Below are 27899 nucleotides of genomic sequence, written 5' to 3'. Positions count from 1 at the left end.
GGCGGGGGTGTTGTTTACGAAAATGAGAGGACGAAGAGCGAATGTCCGGCGCTTGAGCCGGATTCCAAATCAATGGTGCACATGGGCTCCAGTATGGCGTATGAACCAATCGTCGGTCACCGGCTTCCATGGGACTGCATCTCCTTACGATGCTCCACTGCCTTGTGGGTTAGACCTTTAGGTCAAAGGCTCGGGGAGTGGCCCTCTAAGATAACCACCTGCTTTGGTTTGGGAACCCGGGCAGTATCACAGCCTTCACACATATCGAGTGAAATTTGTGTGGCGCATATGTATTTGGTGCTTCCTTGTACCAATATCTATGTGTTAAAATAAATAAATAAATAATGCCTGAACACCGATTATCACAATACACAATGCTGACTAGAGTTGGGGATGTTTGAAAAAAAAGTAAGGGCGGTCAAACCAAAACGCGGCATCAGTGCTTGAAGTCACCAACTTCTAGTCTTAGCCATGTTGGTAGATGCAGACTACTTGGTTGGGGTCCGCGTGACTATCGTAAGCAATGGTTGGAGACTCTGGGTGACATGGCTCAGAATCGATCACAATGGCGTCCGTGTATACACTTTGTCTTCCCTTAAACTGTGAGATTAAAATTGCTTCATGCCTTTATTTCTACGAACTAATTCTTTCTTCTTGTATTATATTCTTATACACAATCTTTCTTTTATATATTTCTACCATTGAAGTAACTACCCCTGTGAATTTGGTGTTCATTTTGTTGTGCTAATGACGTGCGGCAACCTCGACCGAAGTATATATGTGCATGATCCTACGTTGCGGCTGATTAATTGACATTATTCCAATTTTTTATATTTATCACGTTAAGTTTATTTCGTCGTACTGATAAAGTACGGCAACGTGGGCTAAAACATACATGTGACGAGCTCTACGTTCATGATGACTGACTGACTACGATAATTGAATACAGAAACAACTCTTAAGAATACTAAACGGTAGTGGTTAGTGACAAGGTTTTCACGACTTCTGTTCTCACATTCTGTAAGTAATAGCTATGTGGACGATCTTCACAAATGATACTCGGAACTGAACGATTGGGAGATGGTTTTGTGACTAGTGCAGCAATGAAGATCGAAACTGTTTTAAGGGACAGTTTGCTGAACAACCAACTGACACAAATCTAGGTCTCTGCACATGGCACTGATACGAAGCAAGTCATTCAAAAACAATGATAAATGAGGAAGGAATATGAGGTTGCGAAAAAAAATACTAATAGTACAAACAGCGTCACTGAATAATGGCAAAAGGTGGAGGAAACAAATTAACACAAGGATTAAGAGGCAAAATAATAACACATCCAGCATTTAATGAATTAAAACAGTCCCCACGAGACCCTACACCTAGCAGCAAGGTTGGTCAAATAAAAATAATTAGTAAAGTGGAACTGTGAGTAGGTAGGTGAACTGAAATTGGTTGACTATTTAGGAATCCAAAACTGGCTGAAGCATCCAGAGCTGAAACTTCATTGAATCACTTAGGTAGGGTCCACTCGGAGGATATTCATATAGACAATTCACACAGTGAAACTGCTGAGACACTGACCATAGTATCAGTGACTGTGAAAGGTTTTTGAATGCTTAGTAGCCTAAGACTTTCGTTTCTTCCATCCCTTGTAGAAAATATTTCAGAGCCATTCAAAGATGTTCAACAAGTCCCTTTTCCAAACTCAATCCACCACATATTGGGAAGATGGTACTACTTCTTGTTTAACTTTGACAAGTGGACTGAGCCATGTTGGTAGGTGTAGACTACCCTGGTTGGGATCCGCGAGACGATAGCAACCGATGATTAGAGACTTTGAATGACATGGCTCAAAATCGTTTGCAATGGCGCAGGTGAATCCACCCTTTGTGTTCTCCCAAATTCTTCATGTCTCTTGGTTTAGAATCACGGTTTTCCGACTCCCCTAGGTTAGTCGATCCCTTGTATCCATTATGCATATATGTATGCATGTCCACATAAAACCAATACCGAATCACAACACATTCTTCATATGATTTAATATTTGAGAAAACGTTCACAACACACACGAACAAATAGAAGTTCAACTCACTGTTATGTGAACTCATCACTTACTAGTAATATTATTATTACAAGTGAACACTTGGTAAGTCAAATTATTAGGTAATCAAGAAGACTTCAAAATAAATATATATATATATATATATATACCATAGTCAAACGCATCATTGAAATAGAATAATTTTTCTCGTCCCATTTTTTTAAAATTAAAAAACAACCCCACAAAATGTAACCCACATAAACATTCAAAAGAAGACTGAGTGATTATGAGAATACTAATTTTAAGGAAATGGAGGAAGTAGCAGTACATGCAATGGGACATGATTTCGACAGTGGGCAGGAGAGGGTGGAAGGGGATAAACGCAACAAGGAATATATTTGAGTATGTTTTTATAGGATAAATAGATAAATGGATGGATGAAAAAAACAAGAGCGAGAGGGGAGACATTATAAGCAAGCAAGTGTTAACTGATGAACATAAGCAGGAGGCGAACGGGGTATTGAAGGTAGTGGTGATCGTCGTCCTTTAGTAATTAATGGCCACCAAAACCGCGATCATGATTTGAAGAAATTGATAATTTTCGACTTTTATCATCATTACTTTTATCATAATCAAACCTCTTAATATCAAGCTGATACTTAAGTGATAATTTTATAATGCATATTTTGGAAAAATAGATAAACAAAATACCGACAGCAATTAGATGCGGTATAAAGTAGAATATACGTAAAAATTTCAATGATGAATAGAAATCTAATAGGTGAAATGGTGCTTGACCATAATTTACAATTAAATTAGTAATGATCATGGTAAATACACTATAGAGTTGACTGGAGAGATAATTTCTACGGAAATATTGACGACAATGACGATGCCATAGACGTGAGGTCATAGTGAATAAGGCAAACGATAAAAACATAATATAATAGCCAGGATAAAAGCCATGCCAAAAAGCGCTTATAATAAAGACAAGGATTGTACGATAAGCTGATGGAAGACGATCATAAAATGTTTCACGTAACCATCGTGTAGTTGAGATATTCCATGCATCGATAACATGTTTTAAACTAATACCAGTTTCAACTTTAATGAAATCAAAATTGCGAATGTTATGATTTAATGTAGCACCTGTGCGTGGACACTGGCCAGTATAACCAGCACCGACAGCCACTCCGTTGACTTCAGCTAAACCCCATGCAAAGTAGTACTTTTGTCGAATTAAGAATAGAGAAATGGTTACATATAAAATACGATGCAACATGGAGTAATTCTAAAGTGAAACAAACAAATACATAAAATTTGTGAGTGTGTGATCACATATACTAACAATGCTTTCAAAACTCTTATTTTTTCTTTGACAACAGTACAAGTGTAAAACATAATAGTAACTCAAAAGGAATGATTAAAGTGCATTGAACGTTAGTATAATGTAGTAAAAACATCCACATAGCTGTACACCTTTAATACCAAATAGGACGTTTACGCGAGTGTAATATTTAATTGGAGCTTACTATGATTGACAATGAAGCCTGTGATATAAACCTGTACATGTAGTCCAGTTCATTATGAAGCCAAATATATGCTAAGCAGAAAATTTGTGAATGACAAGTCCAACAGGATCATTTCAATAATGCAAAATGTTTGGAATAGGAACGATAACGTGAGAGGGTGCATACATATAGAATACAACTCTATCAGAATCTCGCATAGAACAATAGTATGAAATTGTAAAAGGATTTTTTATCGTCTGTGCAAAGTTATAAATATCATAACCTCAAGTTAGGATTGTGTCTAGAACCTTTATAAGTGGTGGATTACGATGATAGAATTTGGCCACTCGGGTAGTACCCCAGGCCACACAAATTTCACGATAATTTATGTGGCGCATATATATATATATATATATATATATATATATATATATATATATATATTGATACCCCTTTATAATAATGTTTATACGCCTAAATAATAATGTAATATATATAGAATTAAAACGAAATAGTGTTACTTTCAACGACAATTCGTATTTTGATAATCAGATGGTACTACTTATCCTCAATATGAACAAAAAAAATGTGTACAGCTCGAAGAAGTCAAAAGGTATATAAACCTCATTACTTTCTTACAACTGAGTTACATTTTTTCAGATGAATAAAAGGAGACTGAACACTACAGATGGAGAAGACAATAGTAATCTACGGAATAATTGGTTCAACGCCAAATTAAACTAAATCATTCATCAGGACCGTGGATATGATCGCCACACATTAAGTATGAAGCCTAGTAACACTGCCTAGTTCCTCAGATGGATAGGTGAACCAGGGTTTAAACGAGAGAATTAGTGCGCGAAAGTTAGACGCTTTAACAACCACTAGACTAATGGTTTTATTCAAACCGAATAGTTTAAGAATCAGTGATCCTGTAGTATGTAGGAAAATTATTGACAGAAACCAACAAGACTTATTATTTTGGAAAAAAGACAACTATAATACTTATTCTACAGTAAAAGAGGTTTAGGACATTTGCTGTTGAGTTCATAACTAGAAACGACAGTCTCGGTGGAAACCGCTTTTATCGATGGCTGACTATAAACTGATTATACACACAGTGTGTGGGGGTGAAGTCGTACCAAGGTTTTCCTCAGTATATACATCGATGCTGTCTTGCCATGAAGGAAGGGAGATTGCAGAAGGTCGATTCTAAAAATGAGTGCGCATCAATCTTGCCTCTATAGATTCCCGTTATCGATAGCAAGGTCTTAAAAGCACAGAGGTAACACACACAGAACTATTCACAAAAATGCCATACATGACTGGTCGTAAGCAGTTACTCCTTGGGTATTATGGTTATGCTCATAGATCGTCAAAATCACTCCTAATCATGGTTCATTTTTAGGTTGCCCAACAGCAAATGTCCTTCCACAGTATGGACAACCGATCCCAATACCTCTAACACTACTCGAGATGACAGAATCGATCAAAACAATCAAGATTTATTTGATTCAGTGAAAGCAATTTCCGATATAAACATTCAGACTATTACGACAAAAAATACAATCACTTTTTATCCGACAGTTTAAAAGTACGAAAATTTATTTTTACTGTTTTGTTGGCAGACGAAGAGAGAGAATGATCTGTCCTTTTTAATTAAACGACTTGACGCATACATGTATTATGAACACAGTAAACATAAAAAGCATGAAAGTGTTTTTGGATGCTTTATATCACAACTGCATGAGACGAAGTGAATGAAATTAACTATCGTCTCAAGCTACTGATTATTTTTGAAACTAATCCTGAAATTGAGATGAATACTGGATACGATTTTGTCTTTCGAAGAGGGTTTCTTGTACTTCAAACGAGATGTATTCAAGGTTATGTTTCTATTGATGCGACCATTAGCCAAATGCTTTAACTATTGATTCACTATCACTTAATTTTTTTAAAGTAACAATTACTTTCCTCTTAGATAAAAATATTTTATCAGTATAGGGTTGTGGAGATTGTAGAAATTTTGTTGAGATCAAGAACCGATCTAAGTTAGACAACAGTTGAAAGCACTGGACTGGCGTTTCGTCCGAGTATGGGACTTCTTAGCAGTACGCACGCACGACCCCGCAACCGGGATTCAGAAGAAGGGCTTCTGGTTTTGTGTGTGAACGCTTGACATTTAGACCACTGAGCGCAAGGAGGGATTCCCAAGGTTGTCGTGAGAATGCATGACCATTGAAGTTCGATGACGTCGGCTGTGAAGAAGTTATTCTATAAAGCTAATGGAATATTTCCTATCAAAATTGTTGATTGATTGGAGTTAAAGTTGTACACCATTGAATTGTGAGTCAGTAGTCTAGAAGTTGAGAGTTCTCGAACGAGAACGAATCGCCTGGCTTCGATTACCAGTTGCGGAGTTGAGAATGAGCACAAGCGTTGTGATACGTTTGCGAAATGAACGCTCGATCCCGTTTCTTAGACACTTCTAATAACCCCAAGATTAATCTGCACGGTAATTTGAACACAAGAAAAAAGCCGCAAGGTGCTAAAAGGACTCTTCAATACAAGGTTGGTTCGTGTATTTATAGAGTAACACATGACATCAGACTTCTGGAAGTTTCTGGGTCCATTCTAAATATAGTAGCAGTACAGGTAAATATACAATCGGAAACGTGACTCCCCAATTTCCAGATGCTTTTGGAAAGTCTTTATTCAACGCTGACTGGATAATGTTTCCTTGTCGATAAATTTTGGAACCCCCTAACAAGTTCCATACTAGGACAAAATACCAGTCCAGTGCTTCCAAGTGTTCAGTGGTTGGTTAACTTGGATCAGCTCGTGATTTCAACAAATATTTTGGTCAGACAATTATAAATAGAACTTACTGTAAACGGCTCAGTTAAAACAAATTCAAACGGGAAATAAGGACATAAATAGGCAGCTGATAGGCCCGAAGCTACTGTACGTAGAAATAAAGTGATTAAATAACGCATATTGATTGGAGGTAATTCTCTGCTTGTGTAACCTTTAAGATAATCCATATATTCAGAAAAAAACGTGAAAGGTCCAACAAATACACCATGAAAATAAAGCATGTATGCAAAAAATATGATCGGATCTGGAATTTTCTCAACAGCATGTAATTTATGACTTGTAGGGATATTCATCATGACAGAATGACTATCCGACGCAACAGCAGTAGCACGTTGCATTGATTTACAATGATTTGGCGCATGATAATGAATAGTGTTTGACTTCAATTTCGAAGTCATTATCATTGTTGTTGTATCAAGTTCAGTGAATGCGTTCCCTTTGCAACAAGGTGGGAATTGTTCCACAGTTTCATCACGATTGATTATTTCATTGGTGGAACAATTAGTTTGTTGTGATTTACAATAATTTGGACCAGACATTTTACGCACTGATACACCATCGACAAGATTAAACGCTAAACTAGATAAACGTTGAGTTTGTACCATTACTGGTCCAGAAATATCCAGTGTATATCCCCCATAATCATATTTTAATCGACAAATATGTACTAATGTAAGAAAAAATAACGACCAAATTGTCACTAATACAGCCATAAAATGATTACTAGGTAGACACATCATGAATAGATAAGCAATACTTGATTGTATCAATAATACACGCAATTGATTACCAAAGCAAAATGATAATAACAACAGACCAAATAAGGTTTCAAAAACTGCACGAATTCGTGGAGAGCATTTCTGAGGTGATAACCGGCGTCGCATTAATTGACCCAGACCGATGCTAATCACTCCACTAACAACATAGTTAATTTGATCTAATGGAACATTCATAAATTTAGCAAGTGGGATAAAAATCTGTGAACTTCTGTAGAATCCACCACGAACTGGTTGCTCATTTTCTAATGGGACAAAATCAAGACCCATGAAAACCTTATTGAAATATGCAAATGAAGTGAATTTCATAATGTAGATTTAAAGTTGTTGGTTGGCTTTAATCACGCATAACAATGGTGGTGATAATAATAACAATAATGTTGACGATGATGTTGTTGGTAAATTAACGACTAGAACTTAAGATGAGAGAAAAAAAGAAAAAAGCGAAAAGAAAAACCAGCATCCAAGTGTTAGAAAACAAGTAAACATAAGAAATAGCATGTAATCAAAGTAAACGAAATAGTAGAATTCAAGGTTGAATTTGTTAATAACAAATCCGAAAGTCTTACATCATTAAATAACTGACTTTATAATATATAGGATTTCATTATCAAATATCAATTTAGTGATTCTGATGCATTATTAACTCGTTGAATATTATGGAAAGCTTTTAGTCCTTAACTGAAGTGAGATATCTAGTAGAAGTGTTTACACACTTGCATAATTATTTTTTACCCATAAATTTCGTGGTAAATACAGCTTTAAATCGAGTAGAAAGGCGACAATATTCAGCTGGTAATGGGTATTCATATTAAATTTAGTTACATAAATCCATTCCCCAGGTAGTTAGGTAGGAACCACGTTTGCAATGTGACGGCTAATGACACCCGGTTGCCCAAACCGAATTAGGTGGGGGCTGAGGATCCAACCTTTTAACCATTAAGTAATTGCGACTCGGTGTCGATATTAGAGAATAGAAATAAAGAGCAAAACTCCTAGCATCATATTCATGAAAAAAGGTCACGACATTTTCCAGAGTACATCAATTTAGTGAGTACGGTTAAGAATTATTGTTTTTAAACACCTCAACCATCGAGTTTATTAAGCTATGCATCCTAAAATTTTAAAATGAAGCAAACTGATGGACTTTGATTGATCGTACTTATATAATATACTGAGTTAATCAATCTAATTCACCTCTCAAGTGTGTACTTGCCTACTTGAATTTAGCTTGCTTATACTGAGAAAGTTGGTTTTAAACTATAAACTCAGAGAGTGGTTGAAAACTAAATGATTCTGTACCTAAATAATGTGCTAGATAGGTATTATGAGATGTCAACTGGGTGGTGACAGTCACAGATTTTGGCAGTGAATGTGAGGAAAAAAGAAAAGATAAACCATCACTACTACAATGGTATGGTTAGTATAATATCGTTTGGAAAGAATGTGATTTGCCCTATGAGAACATATTTCTGTAAGAATAAAGTTTGAAGAAAGCCATTTACATTCATCTATGTATGGAAAAATTATTAGTTGTTTAGTGTTTAAATTTCAGCCTAATTCGATCATTTGTTATTTATTTCATTCAAAACTGAATTGAAAAGCTGAGACTAGTAGCGATTGATACCAGAGTTTTGTATTTTGCCAGTTTCACGTACAAAACATGTAGTGAATTTTGGCTATGCAAATGATTTGTGATCGAGCTTACATTTAGGATGAAACATTAAGTAGTACATACAACCAATAGGTACATAGTAACTTTAAATGTTAAATACAATAAAACACTATCAATCGCTAATGATGGCCTCAGTGAAAATTTCTCGAAATTATCGCAGATCGAAAAATGACATAATGGCAATCGATAGCAATGTATCCTGCTAGTCTGTTCTATGTGGAGATACTTTCCCTAACGCGAATAAACATAATGTTGAACACCATGTGCTGGATAACTTGAAACCAAGGTACATTGGGATAGCCTTGTACAATGAAAAAAACATTCATAAATTTCACTAGACTATTATTAAATGCTAACATGCTTTGTTTTATTTTAGTATCTTCTCAGTATTGTTTTAAAGTGTGACGAATTGAAGAGATATACTACTAACGAACGCCTGTTTATCTGCCTTAGGTTTTTCAGGGAGATTTTTTTATCAGTGTAATGTTTGGCTAGTATGAGAAAGTGTTATAAGGCTGCTTTCCTCGTCTACATGAATGGGACGCTAATTCGCCTTAGACGTATATCGACACTAGATGCTCTCCCAATGTCTATTCTACAGGACTTCAACACAACTCAGATCAAGAACATGTGACTAGCCTGACTAGAACATAAGTATATTTCCACACCAAAAACCAACAACAATCACAATAGTAATAAGGGAAGGAGAACGTATAACTCATCGAGCACCTGTCAGACTATCTACTAGTCTGACTAAGCAAAAAACCGATCATTATCATTCTTGCCCACACATCGAAAAGAAAGCTTAATCTGATATGGCTACTGGAAAACTGATTATGGAGCTACCACCCTGACGTTTGGGTATCATAATGACTTAATCAAGCTATGCTGAGTTGAATATTCACTTCTTGAGGTTTTATCAAATTAGGCAGATTGGTTAAAGATTGTTAAGACTGAAAGCACCAAACTTAGAGTTCGACGGTTAACTCGTACTGGTGAATGTATTAGGGGTACGATGACATAGTGAGATTTCTTATGAATCAGCCACCATCTCCAAAGATGTTGCTTTCTCATGGAAGTGAAGAGAGGAAACTTCAGCAATTAAAACAGAACATGGATTTCCATCATCGCCCGTAAGGTCTGAAAAGTATGGAGCTAATACATTCAAAACTATTCACAAAATTCGTAAGGCGGTTGTTTCTCAGGCTGAAATTACATTCTCAGATCGATCGATCAAGGAGGTATGTTTCCACAGTGGGAGGAATCGGAGAGTGAAAACCACTCACGTATCTCGAGCAGAACCCAATGTATCTCCAGTAACATCGGGAATCCATAAACATAAGTGTCGTTCTTTAAGAGGCTAGCTAGTTGTAAAACGTCTGCTTTTTATACATGGTCAAACTGTCTAGAGTAGCTCTGTGTGGGCAGCACCAAGTTCTCGAAAAAAAGTATTGTTAAGTGATTTCGTTCATCTAAGAACGATATAGCATTATGTCCCATTTAATGGAAATCTCTAACAGATTAGAGGCGATCTTTGTAACAGAGGAGTTAGTTATATCTAAAAGATTCACACCGATTCGAAATAGCGGCCTTTTTTCTTTCTTCAAGATCAATATTTAACGATTAATAATAAAAACAGTATAGTACATTGCACTCTCATATCATTAAGTTTAAAAATTAAGTTTACCAAATGACACAATTTCTCTATACGTAACTTTAATTAGTTAACGTAAAAATTGACAACTATTTATATAATCGACGCGTTAAACATTAGAAAAAATAAATTCACATGTATAATAAAATATCAGGCAAGCAACAAGCAATTTGGACGAGATAAAAATGAAAAAGCAGTAAGTTAATATATATAAATTCTGACTGTACAAAACTGATTGAATTCGGTAACACTAAATAACAACTTAGTGTACACATTTTAAAATTATTTTTAACACAACATAAACAATATTTCTCTTTTTCACATTCCTAACTGAACAAAAAAATAAGTCGTTTGTCTGAAGAGTTTTACGAGATTAAATGCTTAATTCGATAGAGGTACTCGGATCATTTGAACATAAAGTTTGAGTATCTTTAAAATATCGCGCTCTGACGGATGTTATTTGTTTTACCCAATCGTCCGCGTGACCAGAAGGGTCTTCTAAATAATATGTTTTATTTGGAACATGAATAAAAAATAATTTGTTACTTCTCAATTCAACAGTTAACGAATCGGACCATGCAACTTCTCCTTTAAGTGTCATATTTTCAACATCGATATAAAAGAGATGGGGTCCTTCCGTTAGTAAAAACATCCGCTTTCTTGCAAACAATCCTCGACGCTTAAACAATATGCCTTGTTTTAAAATTAAACGACCACGAACGAAACGATTGAAAGGATTGTGCTTTCCTTGTGCATTTAATAAACGAATACGATCATCTTCAGTTATTTGAGAAGGAGACAAACCGAGTTCACGCGACAAGTGATATTTCTCTGCTTCTTTAAAACCAACAGGTAGATTATCCCAACCCTCAGGAGCAATTGGTTCCAAGTTTGGAACTAGTAAAGGAGGTTCTTGGTACGGCAAGATGTCCCATTTAATTTCAGAGAAAAACATATGTCGACGAACAGATATGGATCCACCATGGGAAGGACTACCAAGGCGTTCACTGGGACTGATTACAAGTAGTTTTTCCACCAAATCTTTTGCAATCGGATCAAAATTTGGGGCAAATGTATAAGATAAACTTAAAATTTTCTGAAATGTTTCATATTCATGGACAGGACCACTTTTTCGGAACGGAGAGGATCCAGAAATCAACTGATAAATTATACACCCGAATGCCCAAAAGTCCATTAGATAAGTAAGATCCTGTGAGCTTTCACTATTTGGAGTACAATCACCTTGTCTAGAAATACGAGAAAGCATTTCAGGACTAACGTATTCTGGAGTTCCAGTAAAACTAGGTGCTTTAATATTTGGAGAGTTTAGTATAACAGCTGATCCAAAATCGGCCAGCTTGATGTGCATTTTATCTGTTAATAAAACATTTTCCGGCTTTAGGTCTCGATGAACTATACTCATTGAATGTAAATAATCTAGGGCTGCAAAGATTTCTGCAGCATAGAAGCGAGTACAGTGAACACTCAAGGACGTGAAATAAGTAAGGTATGACAATAGTTCTCCACATCTTGCATATTCAAGAAGATAAAATAACCTAGTAGAGTCTTGGAATGTGCAATGCAAACGAATGATGAAAACATGGTTTGTGCGTTTAAGTACTTCTTTCTCCATCAGTACAGAGTCCACAGCCTTGTAACGCCAAACACGTTGTTTATCAACAACCTTCATAGCGAATTCTGAACTTGTTGAAATTTCTTGGACAACATAAACAGTTGAGAAGGTACCTTGTCCAATCTCTTTACCAAATTTAAAATCAGATGGTTTGGGAATAGGTCGAGTTATTGAGTTAAGACTATCAGCTGACATGGCCCTACAAAAATTAAATACCTTAAGTATATGTAACAGGAGCAACCATGTAAGCTTGGTAAAAAAAATAAGAACTGTAACATAACATAGAAATATTTATATTTAAGAATTTACCGATATGATTGATTTTTACTAATGTACTTATAACTCAAGATAATTTTAAGTTCAAAGAGGAAAAATGAACCTGTTTACAACTTGCTATCGCATAAGAGCCTGTCTGACTAACGGGTAAGAGGGAAACAACTAATTTAAACAGTACGACTCTATGTGATAACATTTTTTTTGGACAGTGAGATCTGTGAAGTTCAAGAGTGCATATTCTACAAGATGAATCAACGTCTGTTTCTTTTTTTAACCAAGCGCTCCCCAACACCCCGTTATAGTCAAGGGTTGAGGAGCCCGCTTCTCCTCCTTAAATACTCTCGTAAGGTTAAGCGTTTACAGACTGCCAAGGAAATCTGACTCTACCTTCGCACGGTGGGGGTATTGTTTACGGGAATGAAAGCACAAAATACGAACAACCGCCCCTTAAACCAAGGGTTCATCTAGGAGTTATAATACCCTGATTCCAACTAAATGGTCCACGTGAACTCCAGGATCCTGAGATAGTGAGCAGTCTATTGCCTCCTTTTTCACTGGATATAATAGGACGGAATTCGTTTAAGTTTCTCTACTACCTTGTAGATGAGACTTCTAAGGGAGGCCCCACTAGAAAACCACCTGTATTATTCTCGTTCGCTTATTTTTTTACTTTGATTGGACTCCTTTCTCACTATTTTTATTTGTGTGGATGATTCTATTTTTAGTGGCGAACTATATCGATGAATGAAGAGGATAAAATTAAACTCAAGAGTTATAAACGAACTATTTTGACTTCGTTTCAGGTTTAAATATTATACTGAATAATGAAAAACTAGGCCCAATGAACGGGTCTTAAAAGATTGGAGAATAAGTGGTCTACAAGCTAATTTTCTCCAATCAATGATACTTTTTTTACTTCTTTTGTGTCCATATTTTGTATATGAGCATGTTATTTTGTTATATAAAAAAACTATTTACCTGGCCAGTAGTCTTGTCTTTGATTTCTAATCATTTGAGGGTTTAAGTCAGTATTATGGCTTCATGAGTAGTCAACACTCGACTACATCATATCATTGCATTTACCTATCGATTAGCATTCTATTTATTAGTTTTAACAATCGAAAATTTTGTCTGATCAAATAATTTAGAAAACATAATCCATAATAAAACCACTACTGGATACAATCAAAAATATGTGAATTTGTGAACCTCATAGTAAATATCATGTTGCTGTAACAGCAAATCTTTATATATCTTGAGCTTGTTAGATTGAGTAAAGCTTGGACTTTTGAAAACTGGTTCAACTTTATTAGGTTTGAGGTCATACGGCATGGTAAAAACTCGTATTTTGGCCCAGTGCATGTAGCTACATGTAGTTGCACAACTAAATAATCCTTTATCATAAATCTGTAGAATGTAGAAATAGATTGAAAAGAACGCAGAGACGACCAAACTAGAACAGAAGATCAGGTTATCAGGTCATGTTGGTAAAAGCAAACTACCTGGTTGGGGTTAGCATGATAACCGTGATCAGTGATTAGAAACTTTGAGTGACATGGTTTCAAATCATTCACGAAGGCACGGATGCATTTACTCTTTATCTTCCCCTCCATCTTGAACCCCAATATTCTTCCATACATACCATTACAATGTCTTTTAGAACCATAATCTCAATACTTATTATTATTGTTCCTAAATTATTTACCCGACCGTCGCTGCTACCTTGATGTGGTGGTTGGGCTTGCCTATCGTGATAAACTAATCGAGCCATACTGGCTGGAACAATTGTTCCTCAAGATCCTACCATGCCAGACAGGTCGGTTGAAGAACGGTAAAACTAACAGCAGCAAACCCAAGGTCCGAAGGCGAAGTCCTACTGCTGACTGTACAGAGGTGTGACGGCAGTAAGGTGTTTCCCTCAGACAATCAGCATCTGCAGCGATGCTGCCTTCCCATAAGGAAGGGTGGGGTCCGAAAAGGTCGACCCTAGAAATGCACAGCTCACCTTATCTCACGGACCTTCGTCTCCGGCGGTGAGGTCTCAACAAGTACGGAGCTAACACGAAAATTTCCCACAAAAAGGTCGTATGTGACCGACCTTACGTTTGCGTTACGATAACACGGTATCTAATATATATTGTTTAAATATCGTTGAATCCTAGTTTATAACTCATATATAGCTTTAGAATTTATACTTAAAGCGATATGGGTCAACTTTCAAAAAACGAACCCGGAAAAGCCCTAATACTTCAGATAATGACAATTCTATTATTACCTAGTCCCCATGCTCTGCTACTCCTTTTGAAGCTGATAATGTTGGGAGTGGTCGTACACCACACCTGCTGCTGGATGACTCTGTCTCTAATTTAATTGAGTTCCACCTCAAGATCAAAATGTATCGATAATATTAAGAGTGAATTAAACACTATCTTTAAGCAACTAAACGACATGTGTTCTAAAGTTGAGTCACTTGCTAGCTCTTCATTAAAGCATGATGATCTGAAACAAGAAATAAAGACACTATCAGCCCTTAAACTGCTTTTGTCAAGATATCGTTCCTGGGGTACTTGATGACATTGTAAAAGCAGAATCTGTTATCGATTTTATCGCTAATGAAGTTAGCAAGCAATTAGTCTCTCGTAATAACGTGATTGTCTATAATATACCTGACAGAATCCCCATTAAAACTGTAAGGAATTCAATATTAAAAGCATCTAACCTTCAAGACAGTCCATGTCAATGCATTCGACTTAATAAAAAGCACCAGAAATACTCGTGCCCGGTCTTGTTCAGAATCGATTCTCATATATTAGCTGAACAGTTAAAAGAATTCGAGCGGTTAATCTGCGCGCTTACTAAGTTTAGAAACGCTCGTATAGTCTCAGATAAGACAACCAATCAAAGACTTACGCAAAAACGTACCTTGAACGAAAATAAAGGCGCATCAGCTGCTGGATCCCCTGATGCAGCTATCCTATCTCATGTTCTCAAATACTCTGATTTACCAACAAAGAGTGCTAATTTGCCTATTATGCCTGTAATGATAACCAATGTTCATCTAACGACGACACTAATCCGATATTATCCAGTTTAGCATTAGAAGCCCATAAGCAAATACTTAGTTCTAATGCGACAGCTCTTAAAAACAATGTCAAGATTAAAAGTCTATGCCACGTAAAAAGAACGTATGTACAGAACCTTCTGGTTCTAGACTCAATAACAAAAATATTACGATGGCCCTACCAAATAAAAATAAGACTATACTTCTCGACACCATGCTTTACCCTACGCATTGTAGGGGAGGTTATAAGGGCAGACTTGATTCAAATGTCTCACAAGACGACCACTGCAATCATTATGTAAGCAGGCCTAATATTGGACAGACCACAGTGAACCAACGTGCCCCACGGTTACCCTCAAACGTTTTAAATAATAAACCTGCAAAACGTAACTTTTCTCAACACTTTTCCCTTGGGCAAGATGGATTACTGGGTTACTCAACATCAACCCAACCCCAACTAGCAAGTGCTTGTCTTAACTGTCCGCCTAGTCAAGTTCAACAAATTAATCCACTTTATCAAAATAATGATTTTTTGGCCCTGGTCCCACTAGCAATAGTTTGTCCAAGCGGTAGCCCATATAATCAGTCAAACATAACAAACCACAGTCTCTGCAAATCCAAAATACACAACATCAATAGGGAAGCTCTCAGTTTTTTTACACTCCATACTTCCTTTTTAAACTTATTACTTATTACCATATACCATGCATCTAGCATAATAGCACTTTTATATACGACTCTCAAACTATATCAGACCTTTTCAGTGGTATTTTTGCGAATGGTGTAGGAATCATAAGTGGCTGTTTCAAGAGTTATTTGAGTGACTAGCAACCCAATAACATCTATATCCTTCACATGCATGAAAATTATTAAGGCTACCCTTAAGCTTTCGAGAGGTCACGGAGTAGACGGGATTTCAACCTTTCTCTACAAGTATGGTGGTCCAGATATTCCACTTGTTCTTCTAAAGCTGTTTACTCTCTCTATGGAAACTGGTTCTTACCCTTACTGTTGGAAAACCGCGTACATCATACCACGTTACAAATCTGGAGATAAGACTGACATGAACAATTATCGGCAGATAAATATTACTCCAGTTATCTCTAGGATTATGGGAAAAATTATAAGTGATGAATTTTCTAACTGTTTCCTCGCTGGAAAATTTATCAATGATAATCAACATGGATTTCTTAAAAATCGATCTTGCATGACATATCATTTTGACTTCTTTAATTTAGTCTATTCTCTACGTAGCCAAGGATATCTAGTCTTAGTGCTATATCTGGGCATTTTTAAAACCTTCGACATGGTTAGCCATCAACTTTTTATAGGTAAACTCGCATCTTATGGGGTTCAAAATCCTTTGCTAGCTTGGTTTGACTCCTTTCTCAGCAATCGACATCAAATAGTTAAAATTAACTCTTCATTGTCTAACGCTGTCCCTGCTAGAAGTGGTGTAATACAAGGTAGTGTCTTAGGCTCTTTGCCTTTTTTAATGTTTATCAATGATATTTGTAAATGTTTTTGTGTGGGTAAGCCCCTTCTATATGCAGATGATCTTAAAGTAGTATATTCATTTTCTCCATATGAGCTGAAAAATATGCAAAATTGCATCAGCATGGAGCTTAACAAGGTAGCACAGTAGTGCTTAAAATGGCAACTGGAGCTTAATACGTCTAAATGTGGATGGATATGCTTCGGCGATACAACACTCAAGCTAGACCTTACCATAAATGGAAGAGTGTTATCTAGGTTACATACAGTAGTAGACTTAGGACTTAGATACTTCCAAGACTTGTCGTTTACAGAACAGATATTGAAATATACCTCTAAGTATCAACGTCTAGTAGGTTACTGTTAGCGGGACAGTGGCTGGATCAAAGCATGCTCAATGCACGACTGCTTTGGTGCACGCTGATTGGCTGGTTCTTATCCGATCAGCGTTAGTCAATACTTAGTGAACACTCTAGAAATCTCCTTACGTGAAAAACTATAAATATACTAACGTTTTCCCTATTGTACTTACTTACTACTTATTTCCATATAACCCTGTTATTTGGAATATAATCTCTTTTCCTGTACAACTTTGTTCTGATTTGGGGGACTTGACGAGTGAGTCGGTGTCCGAGAATAATAAGCAATAGGAATAGCTGGGTTATAATCGTAAGAGAGAATTATAACAGTTACATAAACCGAAACCCTTATAACAATGAGTCACGTATTTTAATGTACAAAGTTTGTGTTGGACCTCTTCTAGAATATTACACGTTTATTCTTAGCACTGCGGGCATAAATGATAAATTAAAGCTGGAATCAGTACAGAGACGATTTACACTTCGTATTCTTGGAGCTGATTGTACCTAATAATTCTAGATGTAGTAAACTTGGGCTAGGCCCTTAATGGAAGAGGAGACTCAAACTAAATCATATCTTTTCATTCAAACTACTTAATAAACTATCCTTTACATCCAATCACGTGACTCAATATGCAGAAACTTCTCAATATGACATCCGTAATTACTTGGCACCAGTGAAACAAACTTATTCTAAATCATCTCTTCATATGAATTACTTTACCTGTAAATTTTCAAGACTCTGGAATAACCTACCACAATCTATCCGTACGATAAAATCACTCCCATTATTTGTTCGCTGCATACTGCTCCTCTGAAAACGTATTGAATGTTCTAGCACCTGTAAGTGTATCTCATTCCACAAGTGATATTATAGGAACTTTAAATGTTTAGCCATCTTTATTAATGCATTCCCTAAGTAAAACCACCTACTTGCTGTCGCTTTATGTTAACACAGTCCCCAGCAAGTTTAACTAATTTGAATAACATAAACAGCATATCACTGTGTCACATAACACACGCATTTGCAACGAGACTGCTGAAAACCTTCGGGATAGGTGTGGCACACAAACCGACAAAATCACTACAATCAATCTTATGCAAACCAAAGGATGAAATAACAAAGAAAGACAAATCAAACATCATCTACAAAATAAATTGTACCAACTGCGACAAACACTACATCGGACAAAGCGGACGCCGCCTCAACCTACGCCTACATGAACATCAATTAGCAGTCAAACGCCATGATATCTCTTCACTTATATCAATACACGTGGATAACTACGGACACTCATTCGATTGGGAAAATGTAGAAATCTTAGACAGAGGAAACTCCAAAAACACCAGAGAATTTTTAGAAGCTTGGCACTCAGGTCAATCAGCAATCAACAAACATATTGAAATCAATCCAATTTATCAACCAATCAGGAAAATCATGCATAAATATAGAAACAAAAATCAAACCAATGGGAGACACAACTAAAACAAGGAAGAAGTAAACAATGATAAATTTAAGGTCAACAAGAGCCAATCAACATCGAGGTGCACAGAACAAGCTGTGAAACACATATGGAGAAATTCGAACACTTCACTTCTATCTGAAGTTTGTGCTGATGATGTCGTTCAGAAGAACGATGAAAGCTCCACGACCAAACCATCCAGCTCAGAGAACAAAACTCCACCAAAATATTATCACTATTATTATTATTAAGCAGTTATCCTTTGGGCACTATGGTCACACTCTCAGGTCACTAAAACCACCTCATGCCCAATTTCTCTTTCAGGTACCTCTAGAAGAACCCTCCCACGGTGTGGGCGACCGGGAAGTGAAAACCGCCTTCATACCTCTAACACCACTCAAGACCACCGTATTCATAATCAACCACCCTCTCCAGTCAGTCAGTCAGTCAGTCAGTCAGTAACAACGTAGAACTTCGTACGTACGTACATCAGTTCGAGTTGCCACACCACATTAGCACAGAGATGCAGTTGTCGATTCAAATCCCATAGTGGTAGAGGTAATAAGAGTATAAGCAGTAATCGGGAAGATTAGGGTTTGGAGATGTAATTCAAGGAGTATAATCCAGTGAAATAAATTTGGAAAGAGAAAAAATAAAGGGACATGAAGAATTCAGAAGATTAGAATTTGGGAGAACACAGAGAGTGGATGCACCTGCGCCATTGCAAACGATTTTGAGCCATGTCATTCAGGGTCTCTAACCATCGGCTGCTATCATCTCGCGGTCCCCAACCAGGTAGTCTACACCTACCAACATGACTCAGTTCACTTGTCAGTGACTTCATGGACTTGTGCCATGTTTTGGTTTGGCCGCCCCTAGCTTTCTTCCAACCTACTCCTATACCACTGAACATAGCACGTCGAGGCAGTCGGTCGTTGAGCATACGTAACACGTGTCCCAGCCATCTCAACTGATGAAGTTTCACTACTTCATCAATTGATTTGCCATCCTTACCTAGTACCCGTTTCCTAACAACTGTGTTACTTACTCGATGGTCCCATGATATACGAGCAATGTTTCGAAGACACCTATGATCAAATACTAGTAGCCTACGGATATCCTCTACTCTTACCGGCCATGTTTCACTGCCATAAAGTAGGACGGAATGAACTGCTGCGCAGTAAACACGTCCTTTGGTTGATAGACGGATATCTCGCCTACGCCACCCTCTCCAATTCCTATTATTCCTCCTACACCGACTTTCAACACTAAACTTCCTCTTTTGGCTTCCTCCTCAAGTGTCACCATAGCCAACGATTCTAGTGCGCAAAACATTGTCCCAGGTCTACTGAAATCTCACTCCAAACTACACATTGCAGCCTTCAACGTACACAGCCCAGGTCAAATCGGCCAGCAGGGCTCCCTGGCTAAAACCCTTGAATCTCGTACTATTGATATATGTTTTGTTTCCGAAACACGCATACAGGATACTAGTGTAGTCATTCACTTGACCTCACCTTGCCAAAACGGAGAGCCGACGAGATACGCCTTCCGTGCATATGGCGACCCAATGGCCAGTTCTCGTGGACTGGCAGGTGTAGGCATAACACTAAATACGAGGACGGAACAAGCACTATTAGAGTAGATCCCCGTTAATAGTCGCCTATGTGCTGTTCGGCTAAACGGCTCCGTAAGAACTCGGAAGGATAGAGACACACGTCGTTGCCTTTTCTTTGTTTTTGCCTACGCCCTCACTGACTGCGGCCTGGATGAAGTGAAAGATAACTTTTACAGAAAGCTTTCTGAACTTATTCAAAGAGCTAAACGCTCAGACATAATACTCGTAGCACATGACTTTAATGCCCACGTAGGAAGCTTAAACCAAACAGAAAGACATTTAAGTAGGTATTTTAGTATCCCGGCTCAGCGAACAGATAATGGTGATCGTCTGCTGCAACTATGCTCAGACAATCGTTTATTTCTAGCAAACACAAATTTTAAGAATAAGGAGAGACATCGTCTAACATGACGACCCCCTACACCAAACCAACGATGGACTCAAATAGACCATATTGCCATCAGTCATAGTTGGAGAGGGTCGATGGAAGATTGTTGCTCATTCTGAAATACCTGCTTGGACTCCGACCATGCTTTAATACGAGCACGCATCTGCTTGCGCCTCACTGTACGCAAAAAAGCAACACTAAAAAGACCCATTAGAACTGAATTGAGTAGCGAGAAAACCAAAAGTAGGTTCCAGGAAAAACTGAGGTCACAATCAAGTAGTTCTGAAAACGAGGCTGACCCAGATGTTGCTTGGAAAGATATGCAAAGAGCTGTGGGAATAGAAGCGACACCTATTTATCTCTGTGCTAATGTGGTATGGCAACTCGAACTAATGTACGCACGTACGTTCTACGTTGTTGCTGACTGACTGACTGACTGACTGATCTAACTACCAACGTGTTAATCTGACCAGCATAGTGGTAAAAACACGTAATGATGAGTTGCATAGTCACAGAGTCTTGAAGTCTGTTGAATCTACAGTAACATGAGTTTCGTAAGAGGTCCTGTCCGAATATAACCGAATCACAGGACGAGAACAAGCCAGTGACCCAAGAAATTGGATTTTCTATCAATGTTCGTAAATTGCAGCAGGGCATTCGATAGGTTGTCAGTCAGTTAGTCAGCTACAATGTAGGACTAGGCACATATATGCATCGGTCCAAGTTGCCACACGTCATTAGCACAAGATGAACACCAAATTCATAGGAGTAGTTAAGTCAATGGTGGTAATATATATAGTACAGGAAGAAAGATATAGTACGTACGGGAAAACAAAGTGTATACACCTACGCCATTGTGATCGATTCAAAGCCATGTCACCCAGGGTCTCCAACCATAGCCCCCGAATGCACTGGTATGGCCGAGAGTGGGGTGGGTTCGCCCTCCCTCTCGAAATACTCTCACACGGCCGCGCGTATACAGCCTCTGCCAGGGAAGTCCTACTCACTGCCTTCTCGTGGCGGAAGTGTTGTTTTCGAAAATGAGAGGACGAAAAGCGAATGTCCGGCGCTTTAACCGGATTCTAAATCAATGTTGCACATGGGCACTAGTGTCCTGTAAGAACAAATGGCGTATGAACCTATCGTTGGTCACCGGCTACCATGGGACTGCATCTCCTTGCGATGCTCCACTGCCTTGTGGGTTAGACCTTTAGGTCAAAGGCTCGGGGAGTGGCCCTCTAAGATAACCACCTGCTTCGGTCTGGGCACCCGGGCAGTAATACAGCCCACACGCAATTAATGAACTGAACTGTCTATGATCATGGAAACTAATTCTCTTGCTTCGACGAACATTCAAATGATTCAACTATTATTGCTATTATTACTATTATTATTTACTACGTCATTTATTCACTCTCTTTTATTCCCACTCTGTCTATCCTTACTTTTCGACTTAGACAGCAGCTCGTCTATAGTGGAAATTCGACTGTGTCTAAACGTTCTCGAGTCACTGTCCGGTTGAAAATTGTATGCTACCACCAAATATGAGTACTGAAGCAGTTTTTCTGAAACCACGTGCACCATTCAAACTGGCTGCCTTCAACGTTCGCACATTTATGCAGGTCGGACAACAGATAGGGCTGACTATGTCTTTAGAAAGTCTTAATATTGATGTTTGTTGTCTATCCGAGACCCGTATTCAAGACTCTGGCGAAGTACTACAAATTCGATCTCCATTTGTCGCTTCAAAAAGCTTGTTTTACGTGCGCTTATCCGGGGACCCTGTGGCATCTTCGTCTGGTCTTGCTGGCGTTGGTGTCGCACTAAGCGCTAGAGCTGAGGCAGCACTAATCGATTGGATCCCCATTAACAGTCGGTTATGTGCTGTTACATTAGAGAGTTCCATCAAAGTGAGAAGAAATCGGCGTGAGAAACGATGTCTCTTCGTCATCTCCGCCTATGCCCCGACAGATTGCAGCCCAGATGCAATCAAGGATGAGTTTTACCACCAGTTATCTATTCTTCTCTAGAAGGTGCGTTCGACAGATATTGTAGTACTAGCCGGAGACTTGAATGCTCAGGTCGGGCGTCTAGGCACAGAAGAGGGTCGTTTAGGTGGCTGATGGGGACTTGTTAGTCGCAGAACAGATAACGGGGACCGTCTACTGCAACTGTGCACAGACCACAACCTGTTTCTGGCTAGCACTAACTTCCGGCACAATCATCGCCGATGTGCCACCTGGCGTCTTCCCTCTGAATCTCAAGCCTGGACTCAGATTGATCACATCGCGATCAGCTACCGCTGGCGTGGTTGTGTACAAGACTGCCGCTCCTTTTGGAGTACCTATCTCGACTCTGATCATGCCTTGGTCTGCGCCAATCTTACCTTACTTTTCAGTGGCCAACGAAGTGACCGCCACCAAAGGATTGATGTCAGCAAGTTGGTTGCAACTCCTGTTGCAAGTAAGTATCGAATCGAGTTAGCTTCTAGGCTAGCTACCATACCACCGAAAAGTATAGATGAGCGTTGGTTGCAATTGCATGACGCCATGAAAACGGCGGGTACAGTCAGTTGTGGGTTTGCGAAACGCCCCGCTTTTCAGTACTGGGTTTCTTCAGGTTCCTTACAACTCATTGAAGCCCGTCGGTCTACTCCGGGTGACCGTGAGTTTGACCAAAAACGAAGGATGTTAGACAATGGAATTAGGCAAAGCTTGCTTAAGGACCGAGAAGCCTGGTGGTCGGAGCGTGCTAATGAGCTGGAAGCAGCAGCTGCATCTGGTTATTACCGGAAGCTCTTCCAACTCATCCGAGCCACTGGCAACAAGAAGTCTGGTGTGAGCGAAACAATCTGCGAGGATGATGGGATGCCAATCACTAACATCCATCGACGTCTTGGACGATGGGCAGAATTTTTCGAAGGGCAGTTCAACTGGCCTGCTGCTCCGGCAGCACCGGTCAGACTGTCCTACCCTCCATGGCCGGTGACGACTGATTCACCAAATGAGGCGGAAGTCCGCAAGGAACTCCAACTCTTGAAGCGTTACAAATCACCTGGCCCAGATGACTTACCTCCGGCTCTTTTTAAAGATGGTGGTGACTTTCTGACTAAGGAATTGACGACATTGTTTACAAAGGTTTGGGAACTAGAGAGTGTACCAACGTCATGGAATGAGTCAATAGTTGTCCCTATCTTTAAAAAGGGTTCACGTCGTTCCTGTAACAACTATCGGAGGATAAGTCTACTTCCAATTGCGTCCAAGCTATTGGCTTCCTTCATACTTCGTAGGTTGTTCAAAACCCGAGAAAGATTGACTCGCGAGGAGCAGGCTGGGTTTTCGTTCTGGTCGAGGATGTATTGATCATATCTTCACCCTCCGCCAAATGTTAGAACACCGCCATACTTATCAAAGGCCAACAATCTTAGTGTCTCTTGACATCAGGGCTGCATTCGATTCGTTGGACAGGACTGTTCTCTGGGATTGTCTATTGAAAAAGGGTGTGCCTGAGAAGTTTATTAACATCCTAAAAGCCCTATATACAAACACCTCAGGCAGAGTGAGGGCATACAGCCACCTCTCTCCATTGTTCCATTCGAGCAGTGGGGTTAGGCAGGGTTGCCCAATCTCACCATTCCTCTTCAACTTTGCCATCGATGACATTCTGGAAACAGCTCTGATGAATGTAAGTAATGGCGGTGTGGATCTGTTGCCTGGAGAAAGACTTCTCGACCTTGAGTATGCGGACGATATTGTCTTACTGTGCGATAATGCCCAAGCCACGCAATCCGCACTGAATCAGTTGGCAATCAATGCCCGTAGGTATGGTATGTGCTTTGCACCTTCGAAATGTAAAGTACTTCTACAAGACTGGCAGGATTCTAATCCTGTACTCACCCTGGATGGTGAGCAGATAGAAATAGTCGCGAAGTTCGTGTATCTGGGTAGCAGCATAAGTGCTGGTGGGGGTGTGAGTGATGAGATTAATGCACGTATAGTGAAAGCTAGAGCGGCTTATGCCAATCTGGACCATCTTTGGCGCCTTCGTGATGTTAGTCTGGCCGTAAAAGGTCGGATCTACAACGCGTCAGTGAGAGCAGTTTTGCTCTATGCTTGTGAAACCTGGCCTCTCCGAGTTGAGGACGTTAGACGACTCTCTGTGTTCGATCATCGCTGTCTCCGAAGGATTGCTGACATTCAGTGGCAACACCATGTTAGTAATGCAGAGGTTCGGCATCGTGTGTTCGGGCACAGAGATGATAATTCAATTGGTGTCACCATTTTGAAACACCGACTTCGGTGGCTTGGACATGTTCTACGAATGTCGTCCCAGAGGATTTCACGTCGTGCATTATTTGCCGACTCTGGAACTGGTTGGAGAAAGTGGAGAGGTGGTCAGTATATGACATGGTATCGTGGTATGAAAGAAAGCTGCAAAGGACAGGCTTGTGTCGGTCCTTCACGACTCCCTGGTTGGGGTCCGAGAGATGGTACAACACGGTGGCTAGAGACGTTATCAGATATGGCTCAGAATAGAAGCCAGTGGCGATCATGCTGTAAACTTCTTTTACTTTCTTCATAAAACGTGGTTGTATCTTTCTTAACTGAAAGATTTCTTCTGATTGTACCCTTCTGTTCCCCTACTATTACTATTATTATTACACTACCTTACACCGATCTCTTCGTTATTGTTTTTTTTTTTAAATATTTTTTACGTTCCCCACTTTTTTCTTCTTAAATTCTCATTGTTTTGTGTGGCGCATATATATTTGGCGCAATCCTGTACCAATATATATGTGTTGAAATAAAATAATAATAATAAATAATAAGACCAGATGTTAGTGTCTTCAAGCACTGATGCCACGTTTTGGTTTGGCCACCCCTAACTTTCTCCCAATGATCCCCAACACCGGTTAGCATTGCACATCGATAGGTTGTCACTCATGATTTGTACAGGAGCTTTTCAGATTCGGAATAACAAGGGGTTGGATGAGATATCTCTTCTGAGACCTAATACGGAGTGAAATAAATACGAAACCCTAACCGGATGAAGCCCTGTAAAGTGTGACGTGCTACGAATTATTGTCTGAAGTTTCCTGCTCTTCCTACTCTACATTGATGAATGTTTAGGTCGCTATCATAAATACTTGCTGATAGTGTAAACATTTGGAAAATAATACGTAGCGACAATAAAAAGTTATAACTCGGGATCAATTTAGACGAATTGGTTAAATGATTCGAATGTTGGTACTTAGAAATGGACTCCAGTAAAATGAACTGATGAAGATCGGCTGTGGCAACAGTTATCAGTAAATTATTGATGGAACAGCATTGGGACATGTTCCGAAACAGAAAGATTTAGGTGAAGCCGTAAACCATGAATTGAAGACAACTATACATTATAACAGTAACTGCTAAACGGTCTTGTGTATTATGGTCACTTCGCAGTGCCTTAGAATGCTTTGAAGTTTTTCGCGTATTGTCCCACTTTATTATGGGTAGTCCATATCCAATTAAGGATGCAAATGCTCACAAATTTGTTGGAAGAGTAGGATTTAAGTTGTCAAAATGTTGTAACCTCTCATATGGGGAGGGATTGGAGTAAGTATGTCCATCTTTCTATCTTACCGTAAAATGAGATCTAACTTGATAAAACCACTTCATTTGGGATTTTAACATGTTTTATCACTTAGTTCATTCTAGGACTAATTATCATTTAAACTATCATAAAATGGTCTTATAACTACAATCGAATAAGCTTAAGATCATTAACAAAGTAATGATTTGGTCAACAAGTGGAAAACCTTAAGGTCATATCAGTGAACGCTCTCAAGGAGAAACGAATCTCCAGCGTAAAAATACCGAAATGACACACAAAGTTTGACTGAGGATTGACCAAACAATGCCAATCTTGTTTTTCCAAATATGTTTAGTATGTCATAAACCTGCCTAGCAAAGTAATAAGTACTCCGAAGCAACCAGTAGCAGAATCCAAACTAGATGTTCAAACATCGGTAATAGGTCAATATATTTATGAACGTTAGGATCCTTACGCTCATGAAATTTTAGTTCCAAAACTTATGTAACTAGAATGCCAAGTTCTATGAAACAGACAGTCAAAAAACTTCCCCTCTGTGCAAGGGATACCTGGGAGATTATGCATTTCACCGTTAAACTACATGCTACTTAGGCTCTTTAAACTGATATCTTAGACTACTTAATGTCAAGTTAAATTGTTATATCATGGAGCCGAACAAGTCATTCTAAGAAAAAACTCAAAAAGAAACAACTACGAAAAGTTCAATGACAGTAAGCAATGAAACATTACACCTACTTAGAAGAGCTGAAATGTAGGTCTAATGACGTCCGCTGAGAACCACATCCGGCGTATCACAACATTTGTACTCAGCGGAGCAAAATCCGCTTCATCAGATCTCAATAATGGCATCCAAATAAAAATTGTAACATTGGACAACATTTGGTTGAAAATTCCAGGGAACAGCCGAAAGTCTGGAAAATTAGTCCATTCTCACTTCGACCTCATTATTTTCCTTTGAAAAGTTTCGTTTCTATTAAGAAAGTACAGTAGTCTAGGTGGTCTGTGTTAGTCCTGGTTACGGTGGTCTTTCAGTTGATACAACTTTTATATGAAAGCGTCGATAGGCGGAGTTTTATTCACTCATCGAGGCAATTAATTCCATTCGTTAATAATACTATGAGATATACGATGGTCATCAAAAAGCAATTTCTTCCACCCATTTCAATTTTTTACATGTGTCCTCATAAATTTTAGTGGCATTCGACAATAGCCACACAATCCACAAAGCTGTGAACACGAGACTACTCAGAAAATAGATATTCAATATTTAACGCGGAGAAACACCTAACAATGGAGAAGGCGCGAACAATGAATTGAATGGACTGGAGTTGATCGAGTGGCATGGCTCGGCCATGCAGGCGTGGTCTCTGCTGAATGTTATCTTATATCTTCTATTCATATTAAACATATTGTTCTTTCTCTAGCCTAACCTTGTTCTACATCATGTATTGGTAATTGATACGATACAGTGAGTT

General features: G+C 38.7%; 1 protein-coding gene across 1 annotated transcript; it reads right to left on the bottom strand.

Moving 5' to 3' along the window:
- Positions 1 to 164: 164 nt before the first annotated feature.
- On the bottom strand, positions 165 to 27377 carry MBOAT1_4 (Lysophospholipid acyltransferase 1). The gene is made up of 3 exons (XM_012945706.3): positions 27160 to 27377; positions 6441 to 12366; positions 165 to 3332 (listed from the first exon to the last, which is right to left on the bottom strand). The coding sequence occupies exons 2-3, from the start codon at positions 7512 to 7514 to the stop codon at positions 2595 to 2597; spliced, it is 1812 nt and encodes a 603-aa protein (XP_012801160.1). The 5' UTR covers positions 7515 to 12366; positions 27160 to 27377; the 3' UTR covers positions 165 to 2594.
- Between the last annotated feature and the right edge of the window lie 522 nt (positions 27378 to 27899).

This window comes from Schistosoma haematobium, chromosome 3 (genome assembly GCF_000699445.3).
Source record: "Schistosoma haematobium chromosome 3, whole genome shotgun sequence".
Taxonomy (NCBI): domain Eukaryota; kingdom Metazoa; phylum Platyhelminthes; class Trematoda; order Strigeidida; family Schistosomatidae; genus Schistosoma; species Schistosoma haematobium.
Note: the sequence above shows the minus strand (reverse complement) of the source record. Positions and strands in the feature narration are given on the sequence as shown.

Excerpts from the sequence above, each read along its gene's own strand:
- MBOAT1_4 (XM_012945706.3), bottom strand. The coding sequence starts at position 7,514 with ATGAAATTCACTTCATTTGCATATTTCAATAAGGTTTTCATGGGTCTT. Across the intron at positions 3,333-6,440 it reads TTTTAACTGAGCCGTTTACA|AATTACTCCATGTTGCATCG; the intron begins GTAAGTTCTATT and ends GTTTCACTTTAG.